Source organism: Gorilla gorilla, chromosome 21, assembly GCF_029281585.2.
Source record: "Gorilla gorilla gorilla isolate KB3781 chromosome 21, NHGRI_mGorGor1-v2.1_pri, whole genome shotgun sequence".
Lineage (NCBI taxonomy): Eukaryota > Metazoa > Chordata > Mammalia > Primates > Hominidae > Gorilla > Gorilla gorilla.
This window is the reverse complement of record NC_073245.2, coordinates 13862679-13877293: the sequence shown is the minus strand read 5'-3', so window position 1 is coordinate 13877293 and position 14615 is coordinate 13862679. Positions and strand designations below refer to the sequence as shown.

At 39.8% G+C, this 14615-nt stretch overlaps 1 protein-coding gene across 6 annotated transcripts in view; it reads left to right on the top strand.

Annotated features, from left to right (window-relative positions):
- The window catches only part of RNF24 (ring finger protein 24), a 94048-nt gene that overhangs the window by 48147 nt on the left and 31286 nt on the right, over positions 1-14615 (top strand). For all 6 annotated transcript variants that reach the window (XM_055372504.2, XM_031004756.3, XM_055372509.2 and 3 more), the window contains one exon: positions 7056-7205. In XM_055372504.2, coding sequence (XP_055228479.1) covers positions 7056-7205 — 150 coding nt within the window. The remainder of the gene's footprint in view (positions 1-7055; positions 7206-14615) is intronic.

Genomic DNA, 14615 nt, shown 5'->3' with positions numbered 1-14615 from the left:
AAAAAAAGATTTTGTTGTTGTTGTTTTAGTTTTCAGAAGTTTGACTACGATGTGTCTTGTTGTAGATTTCTTTGGGTTTATTCTCTTTGGAGTTTGTTCAGCTTCTTAAATCTGTACACTTATGTGCAGATTCCTCAGCTTGCCGAGTAGCTGAGATTACAGGTGCCCACCACCATGCCTGGATAATTTTTGTATTTTTAGTAGAGACGGGGTTTCGCCATGTTTGCCAGGCTGGTCTCGAACTCCTGACCTGAAGAGATCCATCCACCTTGGCCTCCCAAAGTGCTGGGATTACAGGCGTGAGTCACCGTGCCTGGCCCTAGTTCACTTATGCTTTCCCCTTTCTTCTCCATTCTGCTGTTGAGCCCATCGCTTAGTTTTAGTTTTTTTATTTCAATTATTGTGTTTTTCAGTTCTATAATTTCCATTTTGTTCCTCTTTATATCTTCTGTTTCTTTGCTGAGAGTTTCAGTGTTTTCAGTTGTTTCAAGCATGTTCATAAATGCTTGCTTAAACAATTTGATGACAGCTACTTTAAAATCTTTGTCAGATAATTTTAACATTTTTGTCATTGACATTAGCATCTGTTAATTATCATTTCTCATTTGATTTGTGATCTTCCTAGTCTTGGTACAATGAGTAATTTTTAGTTGAAACCTGGACATTTTGTGTATTATGTTATGAGACTCTGGATTTTTTTTAAACCTACTGTGTTAACTGGCTTCCTCTGACAGCACTCTGACAGTGAAACGGTGGGTTGTAATGCTGCTTCATTAATGCCAGGTAAAGGTAGAAATCCAGGTTCCCTATTTAGCCTTTATTGACATGGGGGGCGGGGACGGGGCAGGAATGGGAGTTCCAGCTCTCAACTAGGCTTTCACTGATACCTCTTTGGCTGGAAAAGGTAGGAGTGCTTGTTGCCACTTGGTGGTGGTAAAATCCCGATTCTTCACTAGATCCTCCTCTGTCATCACCCCATTGAGGAGGAGTATAGTCACTTTGTTACTGCTGGATAGGGGTAGAAGTCAGGGTCCACATGTAGTCTCTACTGATATCACTGAGGTGGAGCCTCATTTTCACCATGTTGTGTAAAAATTCCAGCTGGCCAACGTGGTGAAACTCTGTCTCTACTAAAAATACAAAAATTAGCTGGGCATGGTGGTGGGCACCTGTAGTCCCAGCTACTCGGGAGGCTGAGGCAGGACAATCGCTTGAACCTGGAAGGCGGAGGTTGCAGTGAGCCAAGATCACACCACTGCACTCCAGCCTGGTGACAGAGCGAGACGCCATCTCAAAAAAAAAAAAAAAAACAGATTTCAGCTTCCTACTTGGCCTTTTCTAACACTATCCCAGCAAGATGGCTGGGGGGCATCTCGTTACATCCTGGCAAGAGTGAAAATCTAGGCTCTGCCTTCAGCCTTTGCTGGCATGTCTATAGGGGTGTGGCCATAGTTTTTTCTGGGTTGTTTAGCTGAAGTAGGGCAATTCTTGTTTAAAAGCTTTCAGTCTTGTTAGACTACTCCTTTTGTGATCCTTTGGCTAGAGAGAACAGGTTCATTAGGGCTTTTTTTTTTTTTTTGTCTTCACCTGTTGGCATTCTTGTTTGCCAACTTTGCCAGCTCTAAGTCTGGGATGTAGGAGACAAAAACAAAGCCCAGAGAACTCGTTAACATGTGGTTCCTTGGGTCCCCAGGTCCCTAGTTAGTGTGCTACCTTGTGTCCAACTTAATGTCCATGGTTTTTAGTTATATTTAGCTGGATAAATAGGGAAATGTATGTCTGTGCCGTCTTTCTGGAGTCAGAAGTCTACCTGACTGTCTTTTAATGGAGATACAGACAGTGATTCCATTATCTTTTATTGTTGCATTTTAGTTAATAATGAAAACTAACATTTCTCAAGTACACAGTATGTGCCCAGGTACTGTTCTAAGTGCTTTTCGTGTGTTGAGTCATTTAATTCCCTTAAAACTTTATGAAATAGTTACTAGTATTATTCTGTCTTATCAGATGAGGAAACCGAGACATAGAAAAGATAAGTAACAAGCCCCAAATTACTGACAAATCCGTGGTTAAACCCCAGGCTCTCTGACTCCATAAGCCCACTCTAATACTCATGGCCTAAGATAAATCTCAAATCTATATGCTTTCCATTATAACAACTTTTTTTTTTTTTTGGAAACTTATCACAGTTTTTCTATCCTAGAATTCAGAAATTTTACTAGGATCTGTCTAAATATAGGTCTTATTTTTAAAATAATTCTCTCTAGAACCCAGTGTATCCATTTCATCAGAAAGCTTAGGTCTTTCTACTGATCAGTGACATGTTTTTAAAATTTTTAATCTTTCCTCTCATCCACCCACTCAAGAAAAGATTTTGCAGAAGGTGTTTCATGTGGTCATAAAGATACTCAATAAAGAACAAAGAAGTTAGTTCCTTCTAATATGTCAAAAGCTTTCTCTTTTAGAGATAGTCTTGCTTTGTCACCCAGGCTGGAGCGTAGCAGTGATATCATAGCTCACTGTAACCTTGAATTCCTGGGCTCAAGTGATCCTCCCATCTTAGCCTCCAGAGTAACTAGTAGTACAAGCACGTGCCACCATGCCCAACTAATTTTTTAATTTTTATTTTTATTTGTACAGGTGGGGTCTCCCTGTGTCTCCCAGGCTGGTCTCAAATCCCTGGCCTCGAGCAGTCCTCCCACCTCAGCCTCCCAAAGTACTGGGGTTACAGGCATGTACCACTGCACCCAGCCCCTTTCTGAGCATTTTTCTTTTCCTTTGAGATGGAGTCTTACTCTGTCCCAGGCTGGAGTGCAATGGTGCGATCTCAGCTCACTGCAACCTCTGCCTCCCAGGTTGAAGCTAATCTGCCTCAGCTTCCTGAGAAGCTGGGATTACAGGCGCACGCCACCAGGCCCGGCTAATTTTTGTATTTTTTAGTAGAGACGGGGTTTCACCACATTAGCCAGGCAGGTCTCGAACTCCTGACCTTGTGATCTGCCCACCTGGGCCTCCCAAAGTGCTGGGATTACAGGCATGAGCCACCGCACCCAGCCACCTGTTACATTTTTTATTCTTTCTTTCTTTTTTTTTTTTTGTTGCCAGGCTGGAGTGCAATGGTGCGATCTCGGCTCACTTCAACTTCCGACTCCATGGTTCAAGGGATTCTCCTGCCTCAGCCTCCCAAGTAGCTGGGATTACAGGCATGCGTCACCGCGCTCAGCTAATTTTTGTATTTTTATAGAGACAGAGTTTCACTATATTGGCCAAGATGGTCTCAATCTCCTGACCTCGTGATCTGCCCGCCTCAGCCTCCCAAAGTGCTGGGATTACAGGCATGAGCCACTGCACCCGGCACTTCTGAGCATTTTTGAAGCAAAACTAGAATATTGACTCCTGGGAAGATGATATGGTATTGTCCAGGGAACAGGAACTGGTCTAAGAAGAATGTGGCTACCAAGCATGCTTTGAGGAATGCTGCTGCAGCCCCATTTAGCTGTGGTGTATTGCGTTAAACTCAGGTCCTGTAGGCATCCAAATCTCAAGTAATCTGTCCCTCTTAGAACTTCTTGGTTCTAAGATTGCTGATAAAATACTCAAATCTTCTTGTCTTTTTTTTTTTGTTTTGGTTTGATTTTAATAAACTGACTGGGTGGTTTGAAATTTAGGCTGAGGCTAGAGATTTCAAGAACTGAATTTACATAAGGGGAAAAAAAGGCTTTCACGTGAATGAAGTTGGAAATGCCAAGTAAGCTACAACAGTGTACTGTATGTTCTATTTCTCCTCTTCACTCCCACAAGGAGCAATTACTAACTAACTTATATTTGTAAGACTTCAATAGCAAAGAATGCATATTACTAAGATGATATGTAGCCTTTTATCAATTTATTTTAAAAGATTAATACTCCTGGTGAAAATACATTATGATAAAAATTTTGTAAAAACTAATGTATCACTGGATCAGGATTAACATCTTGGAATAATCTACCATCTACTTAAATTGTTGGGCCAACATATCAATTGTAGTGAAGCCATTTTATTTACTAAAACAAAGAGAGAAAAATTCCTAAAATATATTCTGCATCAACATATCTTCTACCAGCCTGGATCCCTCTGGTAATTGGGATTTATTAAAAGGCCCTGCCAGGTAGGGAGGACTCACAAAAGTCTCAACATCCAGCCCCCAGCAGCACTAAGGCAGATGTCTCTTCCCTCTGATGACAGTGCTACTACCTCTACTGCTGTGTGTGTCTGAGTCTTTGTACAGAATGCTACAAGAATTGTACCAATTTCAAGAACTCTGCAGGGCAACATTCCCACACCACTGGCCTCACTCCTAGCTAGCCTGTATTAATGGCTGCCTTTGGCCAGACATGGTTTCTAGTTCCTGCATCTGGAGGCCAGGTTGGCAGGCCACCTGACAGAAAGCTGTCAGTGCGTGCAGAAGAGCTCCCTGTGGAAGGGGCACTTGGTTTGGTGGAATCCTCTCCAGAGACATGATTTTTGTCAAGGCTTCTTTTATGGTATTTACTACTTTCATTTAATGTCATTCCCTTTCCCCAAACACACACACACACACACACACACACACACACACATACACTAAAGCCTTAATAGTTTTGTCCTCTTTGAGTTTTCAGACACTTCATTATCTGCTATCTCATTTTATCCTTTCAGGAATTCCTTAAAGTTGATAGATAGGACAGTCATTATCCCATTTGAAAGATGAGAAAATTGAAGTATAGATGGGCCAAGCTCTGACATTTAGCTAGTGACATCCTGGGAGCAAGCATCCAGCTTTGCTGACTGCAAACCTCTCCGTCTTTCTACCATACCACTTTCTGTCACTTGCCTATTTCCTCTTAGCTTGCCCAGTACAGATGTTTATTCTCTTATTTTCTTTCTTTTTTTCTTTTTCTTTTTTTTTTTTTTCTTTTTTTGAGATGGAATCTCGCTCTGTCACCCAGGGTAGAGTGCAGTGGAGCAATCTTGGCTCACTGCAACCTACCACCTCCCTGGTTTGAGCGATTCCCCTGCATTAGCCTCCTGAGTAGCTGGGATTACAAGAGTGTGCCACCACGCCCGGTTAATTTTTGCATCTTTAGTAGAGACACATTGTCGCCATGTTGGCCAGGCTGGTCTTGAACTCCTAACCTCAGGTGATCCACCCACCTCAGCCTCCCAAAGTGCTGGGATTACAGGTGTGAGCCACTGCACCTGGCCTAATCCCTTATTTTCTAAGGTGAGAGATATTTTACCAAGCCAGTCTTGTCTGGGGAGGGATATTTCTAAGGGATTAAAGGACAGCCATCTAAGTCTTGGCTATAACAAGGGTCATCAAGTGAGGCCCTGTCAGCAATATGAAAGTTAAGAGCTAAGTTTTGTGCCCTGTAATTTTCTAATAGCTCCACAGCGTATGTGCTATGTATACTTGGTAAAGCACTCCTTAACTACATCCTTCCTTCCCTTCCTAAGAAGATCTGAATGTAGGAAAAAGGAAATTAAATATGTATTTGAGTAAAAGCACTTGCTCTAACTGAGCCAACCCAGAAAATGGCCAAAGGTTCAAAATTAAATATTACCCATTATTTATGTTTGGAAGCTGTCAGAGAAGAATTTACATGGGATGAAGTTGTTCTTTGCAGGTACTGACTTCCTGATATATGTTACTAGAGACTGGAAACTAATCATAAGATTTAGGTTTCAGATACAGCCAGTTAGCATCTCAGTGGTGTCAACAGTATAAATATACTCTTCTGGGAACCTACAAGAAAACTAAAAATCTGTGAACACATTTTTAATTTACCATGCATAAATAAAAGTAGAAGTTTTCTTTGCTTGGTAGAGTTTTGTTTGGGTTTGGATTTGTAGTATTCATAGTTATAATTCCATTGTCAGTCTTTGGTCTTAATAAGCAGGCCTGGCAGGAACTCTTTATTTTGTAAGGAATCAAAATGACAAACTACAGCTTATCACTTACAGGAGAGGCATCCTTTATCTGTGGAATTTTAACTGTAGTAATCAGTAAGTATTCTCAAACTGACAGAAATAGTCCTTTTTTTTAATGTTTAAACAACACTTACTGTTTCTGATTATAAAAGCAACACATGAGCAAGGCAGTGGAGCATATGGACTGAGATTGCTGAGTTTGGAGTTGGAGAGGCTCTGGCTGTATACATACTGGGTCAGTCATGGCCATGGGACCAGAACTGTCTAAGCTTCAGTTTCCTTGTGTATAGAATGGGGAGAAATTGGCCGGGCGCAGTGGCTCATGCCTATAATACCAGCACTTTGGGAGGCCAAGTAGGAATGATTGCTTGAGCCCACGAGTTCAAGACCAGCCTGGGCAACATGCTGAGACCCTATCTCTACAAAAAAATTTTTAAAAATTAGCTAGGTGTGGTGGCACGCGCCTGTAGTCCTAGCTATTTGGGAGGCTGAAGTGGGAGAATTGCTTGAGCCTGGGAGATTAAGACTGCAGAGAGCTGAGATCACACCATTGCACTCCAGCCTGGGGTGACAGAGTGAGACCCTGTCTCAAAAGAAAAAAAAAAAATTACTTGAAAATGTTTTCATGACCCTTTAATACTATAACATATGACTATATAATTAATCATATTTCCTTGTGAGATATCTCAGTTATTTCTAATATTTTACCATTATAAATATTGTTGCTTCAAGGGTTGAGTTATTAGGTTAAAGGCTAAAGAGTTTGAAGAATCTTAAAACTTTTTTTCTTTTTGCACTTCTCTGAGGTTGAACATTTTCATGTTTATTAATTACTGGCATTATTTTAGTGAAATGCCTTTTAGTGAATAAATGCAACTTGCAAAGCTTTTTATATTGGATCTCTAGTCTCTGAAATAGCCAGGTACATAATACTCAGTAAATATTTGGCATGGTGAATGAATGAATGAATGGCAAGAATATTAACACTTTGTCTACCATATTTGTTTCAGATGAGGTCATTGTGCCTCTATACGTGCACAATGATAATGCTGTCTTGGTTCTTAGTCTTTACCTATTTTTTTTCCATTCTTTTCTTCCCCCACAGTTCATCCATGAGCTCGGATTTCCCACATTACAACTTCAGGATGCCTAATATTGGATTCCAGAATCTGCCTCTCAACATATATATTGTGGTTTTTGGTACTGCTATATTTGTCTTCATCCTTAGTTTACTCTTCTGTTGCTACTTGATTAGGTAACCAATTTTCATTCTATGTTACTTCAAAATATGTTAAATAATCAATAATCAAGTTTCTGTCCTCAGATTTTTTTTTAAATGAAGTATGATAATTGGCAAATTTTTAAAAAATTAAGATGGCTTACCGTTTTAATCTGTGCATTAGTAATCAGTAAAACACCTTTATATGATCTTCAATCTTATCTACTAATGAAGTGTTTTACTCTGTAGGAGAAAATTGTCCTTATTTATTTTTCTGCCCTTCTACCTGGTAAACAGATACACATATGTCATTGTCTATCTCCAAGATTTAATCTACTCTCACAGAGATTTCAAAACTGCTTTTCAAGAAGGTGTGGCTTCCTTGTTAGCTAAGGTCATTAGGTATCAGAAAAGTAGGGAAGGCTGGGCGCAGTGGCTCATGCCTGTAATCCCAGCACTTTGGGAGGCCCAGGCGAGTGGATCACCTAAGGTCGGGAGTTCTCGACCAGCCTGGCCAACATGGTGGAACTCCGTCTCTACCAAAAATACAAAAATTAGCTGGGCGTGGTGGCTCATGCCTGTAATCCCAGCTACCTGGGAGGCTGAAGCAGGAAAATCACTGGAACCCAGGAGGTGGAGGTTGCAGTGAGCCAAGATCGTGCCATTGCACTCCAGCCTAGGCAACAGAGCGAGACTGTCTCAAAAAATAAAATGATAAAGAAACATAGGGAATGCTCCTTATATCTCATAGATATGTTGACTGCTTATGACTTTTATTTCTTCCTCCAAATTAATTAAATACTTGAGACAAATATAATTGTAATCTACAGAAAAAACCTTTATAAAACCTGTTTATTTCCAGAAATTCCTTTTTCTGACATTTCTATTAAACTATTATTAAAATAATTAGATCAGCCAGGTGCGGTGGCTGACGTCCAAAATCCCAACACTGGGAGGCTGAGGTGGGCGGATTACCTGAGGTTGGGAGTTCGAGACCAGCCTGGCCAACATGGCGAAACCCAGTCTCTACTAAAAATACAAAAATTAGCGAGGTGTAGTGGTGGGCACCTGTAATCCCAGCTACTTGGCAGGAGAATCCCTTGAACCCGGGAGGGAGAGATTGCAGTGAGCCAAGATCGTGCCATTGCAGTCCAGCCTGGACAACAAGAACAAAACTCCGTCTCAAAAAAAAAAAAAAAAAGTTTGATCACAGTGTTCTAGGACAATGGGATATAAATATCATCCAAAAATGTAATTAAGAGTAAAAAGTTTAGCACTGTGTAAAGTAACTGTTAACTGAAGAAGTCCCAAAAAAAGTACTGCCACTTTTAAGTTCTAGACTTGGGGTGTTTGTAATTGTAAACACCAAAGCATTTGTGTTTGTCTATTTGTAGACAAACACCTTCCTTAGTGGAAAGAAAAAAAAATGAGGTACATATATGTAAATACTTGCTGCAGCATTTAATATATTTTTGTGTTACACTTTTTGTTGCATCGTAAACACATTTATTATTACCAATGGACAATGAGTTCTTTATTGTTATTATTATTATTATTTGAGATGGGTTCTCACTCTGTTACCTAGGTTGGAGTGCAGTGGCACAGTCTCTGCTCACTACAGCTTTCCTCCTAGGCTCAAGTGATCCTCCCACCTCAGCATCCCAAGTAGCTGGGACTACAGGTGCCTGCCACCACACCTGGCCAATTTTTTTTGTATTTTTGGTAGAAATGGGGATTTGCAATGTTTCCCAGGCTGGTCTCAAACTCCTGAGTTCAAGCAATCCACCCGCCTCAACCTCCCAAAGTGCTGGGATTACAGGGGTGAGCCACCACATCTGGCTAGACAATGAGTTAAGACTGTTCAACTAGTTCAGATTTTTACATCTCTTTCTAGCAAGAAAAGACAAGGTTTTGTGTGTTTATACAAATGTTAATATTACTGCAATTCCAATATAATAAAGCACTCAAATATAAATTAATAATAGTTTGATAAACATTATGTAAATATTCAGCATTTTTTAAAATTAGAGAATTAACCATAGCATATATAGGACCTCAGAATATAAAAATATGGTTTTTTTCAGACTTACTAGTTTTTTTTGATAATTCCTCTACGAATGTTGATTTAACTTAGAAATATGTAAATTTAATATTCAAAACCAAATTATTTTTTAAAGAGGCAAAAAATATAAAAATATAACAAAATGTAAAAAAAAGAAAATGTTATTAAGGGAGGGTTATCATATGTAAAATATTTAATTCTAAAATATATAGCTCATAATATAGTTTTCATTACTATGTCAAAGAATTAAGTAAGCCTTTAACTTTATACAAACAAAAACCCACTAATGTACCAATTTGTGATTCTGGGTAAAGTTTTTGGAAAGTAAGTTATGAAACACCCTTTTACCTCATTGTATTCCTTTTAATAATCAAGCAAATAAGTAAAGTGATAATGAAAAAATAATGATATGTACTTAATTTTATCCTTTTGTATCTTTTTTTTTTTTCAAGATAGTGTCTCACTCTGTCACCCAGGCTGGAGTGTAGTGACATGAGGCTCACCAAAGCCTCAACCTCCTAGCACAAGTGATCCTCCCATCTCAGCCTCCTGAGTAGCTGGGACTCTAGACACCCACCACCACACCCAGCTAATTTTTTTATTTTTTGTAGAGACGAAGTCTCAGTATGTTTTCCAGACTGGTCTCGAACTCTTGGGCTCAAGCAGTCCTCCCAGCTCTGCCTCCCAAAATGCTGAAATTATAGGCATGAGCCACCACACCCAGCCTTATCCTTTTTTATAATCAGCCTAACAGGCTGGGTGCAGTGGCTCATACCTGTAATCTCAGCACTTTGGGAGGCCAAGGCAGGCGGATCACTTGAGGTCAGGAGTTCAAGACCAGCCTGGCCAACAAGTGAAACCCCATCTCTACTAAAAATACAAAAATTAGTTGGGTGTGGTGGCACACGCCTGTAGTCCCAGCTAATCGGGAGGCTGAGGCATGAGAATCGCTTGAACCCTGGAGGCAGAGGTTGCATTGAGCCAAGATTGTGCCACACTCTACCCTGTCTCAAAAAAATAAAAATTAAAAAATTAAAAAATAAGCTAACAAAGCAAAGAAATTAGGATCTGTTACACTAAAATTGAATTATCATGTTTAATCACAAATGTTCAAACATTTCTAAACTTCATTTACTAGTCATTGGTACGATTGTTTTTTGTTTTGTTTTGTTTTGTTTTGAGATAGAGTCTTGCTCTGTCACCAGGCTGGAGTGCAGTGGTGCAATCTCGGCTCACTACAAGCTCCGCCTCCCAGGTTCACGCCATTCTCTTGCCTCAGCCTCCCGAGTAGCTGGGACTACAGGCGCACGCCACCACGCCCAGCTAAATTTTGTATTTTAGTAGAGATGGGGTTTCACCATGTTGGCCAGGATATTCTAGCTCTCTTGACCTTGTGATCCGCCCGCCTCAGCCTCCCAAAGTGCTGGGATTACAGGCATGAGCCACCACGCCTGGCCAATTTTTAAAATTTAATCATGAGGTAAGGAGCTTTCCTTTGTGATGATCCTAATTTGTTACCTTTAACACTTCAAATGGTAAATTGGGATTTAACAAGTCTTTGCAGTTAATCTAGAGATCTGTGGAGTCAGCTCCTCCAGAATTACCCTAGCTCATTTTTTATGATAACCTAAGCTCTCCAGCACCTTCCCAGGAGGTTCTTCTGTTCTCCAGAGAGCTCCCTCCAGTCACCACCACTGGACTCATCAGAACCATAGGAAGAATATAACTTAGGTCTAAACAAGACAGTCACTACCAACCACAGTCTTACACAGGATTGTAGTATAGAATGTGCTGACTATGGTAGGGCTGTGAACAGGGCACTACTGGAGCACAAAAGAAGGGCATCTTACCTTGCTAAGAAAGATCCTGTTTTATAATGAATTATATAATATTCTAATTTATGTTTGTTCATATTTTTTCCCTGATGGTTATTTGTTCTGTTTGTTATATCTCAAACACTCAGAATCGTGCCTGGCACGATATTAAGCACTCGATAAGTATTTGTTGGGTGAATGAATGAACGGTTCCCTAGTAGGAAGTCATTAGATATGCCTAAAACTAAAAAATCAAGAAGTACCAACACAGGCAAGTTATTTAGAAACATGGAAGTCAGGATCAAAATAGTGAGCTAAAGGGGGAAAAATGGGTTATCTCTTGAGAAGAGGGCAGAGGACTGCTGATTTTTTGTTATTAACCCTGTAGAGCCACATATGACAACATATGTAACTTGGATAAAATTTAAACAAAAAATAGAGGGGTGATGCATACCCCAGTTACCCTGATTTGATCATTATACATTGTATGCTTGTATCAAAATATTACATGTACCCCATAAATAGTACAATTATTGTGTATTATGTTTTAATAATACTCAAAAATAAATTTTGAAGAATAGAGGGAAATTTTGGGGCTACAGTTATTATGAGGTCATGAACCAAGATAATGACAGTAGATCTAGAAAAGATGTTGTGGTTGTAAGAAATACTTGGGAGGTGAAAATAAACAGAAATTAATGACTGGACATTAAGGACAGAAGGGGTTTAGAATCTTTCTTGGACTTCTGGCTTAGGCAGCTGGGTAGATAGCAATCCCTTCCGAGAGATAGAAAATGAATGGGCAAATTTTAAGTGAAAAGATGATAGATTCCATTTCAGAGATGGGGGTCTGAGTTTCCTGTGTAACTGTCAAGATGTTTAATACTTAGTTGGATGTGTAGCTCTAAAGCTTGTGAGAAGTCTGATCTGGAAATAGGAGGTCATGTAATTAATAGGTAGAAGCTGAAGCCAGGAGTGTTGCCTAGAGAGAATGTGTAGAGTAAAATAAAATGGGCCCAGGGCAGAATCCTAAGGAAACATTGATATTTAAGAGGAGCCCTTAAAAGAGACTGAGAAGGGATAGCAGGAGGTAAGAGGAAAATCGAGGCTGGGAATGGTGGCTTACGCCTGTAATCCCAGCACTTTGGGAGACCGAGCTAGGTGGATCACCTGAGGTCAGGAGTTTGAGACCAGCCTGGCCAACATGGTGAAACCCCATCTCTATTAAAAATATAAAAATTAACCAGGCGTGGTGGCACATGCCTGTAATCCCAGCTACTCAGGAGGCTGAGACAGGAGAATCGCTTGAACCCAGAAGGTGGAGGTTGCATTGAGCTGAGATTGCGCCACTGCACTCCAGCCTGGGCAACAGAGCAGACTCCATCTCAAAACAAACACACACAGGGGCACAGAATATTCTGAGAAAGATGCCCTACAAGTAGTGTTTCAATGGATTGAGTCAATTATGTCAGCTGCTAACAAAGAGGATAAGAATTGAAAAGTTCACATTACATTTGACAATAAGGTTTTGCATCCTTAATCTTTGGTAGAAAAATTTCAGTAGCATAAGGAAAGGGATGGTAGAGGCTATAATGGGGCAAAACCTGGCTAGTAGGTGAAAGTGGATACAAGGAATATAACCCTGTCTTTGAAGAACCTTGGCTGGAAAAGATTAGGTTGAGGGGAGGAGTTGCTGTAGAATCAAGGAAGTATTTTAGTGCTGGGTTTTTTTGTAAGATAGAGATTTTGGTATGTGTATGCATATATTAAGGAGAATGAGCCAATTGTGGAAGATTTATGAGAAAGAATAAATCATAGAGGTGAAAAGAGACACACATAAGAGAGATAGCAATATTATTCCTAAGCAGGAGAACACCTTTTCCTAAGACAGAGATGAGGGTAGCTGTAGAAAACAAAATACTCGTAGCCATGTGGAGCTGGGAGTGAGAAAGCTTGCATACATCACAGCCCCCTTTATTTGTGTAGTAAAAAATTGACAGTTGAAAATTATAGGGGAGGAAGTGATAGGGTAACACTTAAAGAGAGTGGCAAGGGTTTGAAAGAACCACTGCATGAAAGCTTAGGATACTGAGCATGAATAGATAGAAGGATTAGAGAGCAATGTGGAGAATCAGGCTGAGACTGGAGACCACAAATTTGCAGTGGCCATAAGCTACACGGTTTTATCATTTCTCTAGCACTGTTCAGCATTGTTAATCATGCCTTCTTAAATACTTTTTAGATATCTATTTAGCAGTGCAAAATAAAATAGTGCAATGTAAAATATTAGATAATTAATGGGAGTTAGAGTAATGGAGGAATCAAATTAACTTCATAGAATGAAGTTAATTTAAGGGAGAACTTTCTAGAAGGGATGAATTTTGAGCCACAGATGGAGGAAAAAGGTGAGCACAAATTGATCCATGCTGTAGCTGGAAGTAACAAGTTCAGCTTTGGGAAAACATGCAGATCTAATTAAAAGATTCAAACAAGCAAAATGAATTAACAAAGCCTCATTTTAATGACTTCTAATGGAATTCATTTTATTTATTTTTTATTTTTATTATTATTATTATTATTTTTTTTTGAGACAGGGTCTCAGCCTGTCACCCAGGCTGGAGAGCAATGTCATGATCATAGCTTACTGCAGCCTCAACCTCCCAGGCTCAAGCAATCCTACCTCAGCCTCTCAAGTAGCTGAGACTATAGGCACACCCCATCATGCCTGGCTAACGTTTTTTCTTTTTTTGAGACAGTCTTGCTCTGTCACGCAGGCTAGAGTACAGTGGCATGATCTCAGCTCACTGCAACCTCCGCCTCATGGGTTCAAGCAATTCTCCTGCCTCAGCCTCCCGAGTAGCTGGGATTACAGACGTGTACCACCATGCCTGGCTAATTTTTGTATTTTTAGTAGAGATGGGGTTTTACCATGTTGGCCAGGCTGATCTGATCTGGAACTCCTGACCTCAAATGATCCACCCGCCTCGGCCTCCCAAAGTACTGGGTTTACAAGCATGAGCCACTGAGCCCGGCTGATGCCCAGCTAATTTTTCAATTTTTTGTAGAGACAGAGTCCCACTGTGTTCCTCAGCCTGGGCTTGAGTGATCCTCCCACCTCAGCCTCCCAAAGTGCTGGGATTACAGGCATGAGCCACCATGCCCGGTCCATTTTATTTCTTTAGGTGAAAATAGTTTCTTTATGTGAAAATGGTGTTTTTTCATGTAAAGAAATAAAATGTAAAACAAGCAAAAACCCCATAAGGATACAGATTATTTGAACTACATAATTAATAAACTTATGAGAAAGCTGTAGCTTTAAATTCATATATTAGGCAAGAAAGACTAAAACCAATGAGCAACGTTTTCATGGAGCTAAAATAAAAGGCCAGTTAAACCCAAGAAAAATAAAAGGAAGAAAGTAAAAAAGCTAAGCACGATATCAATGAAATAGAAAATAAATATATAATAGTAAAAATTATTGAGACCAAAGCTGGTTCTTTGGAAAATTAATAAAATTGTTAAATCTCTAGAAAACTAATCAGGAAAAAGAGGAAAGAAAATATACATTAT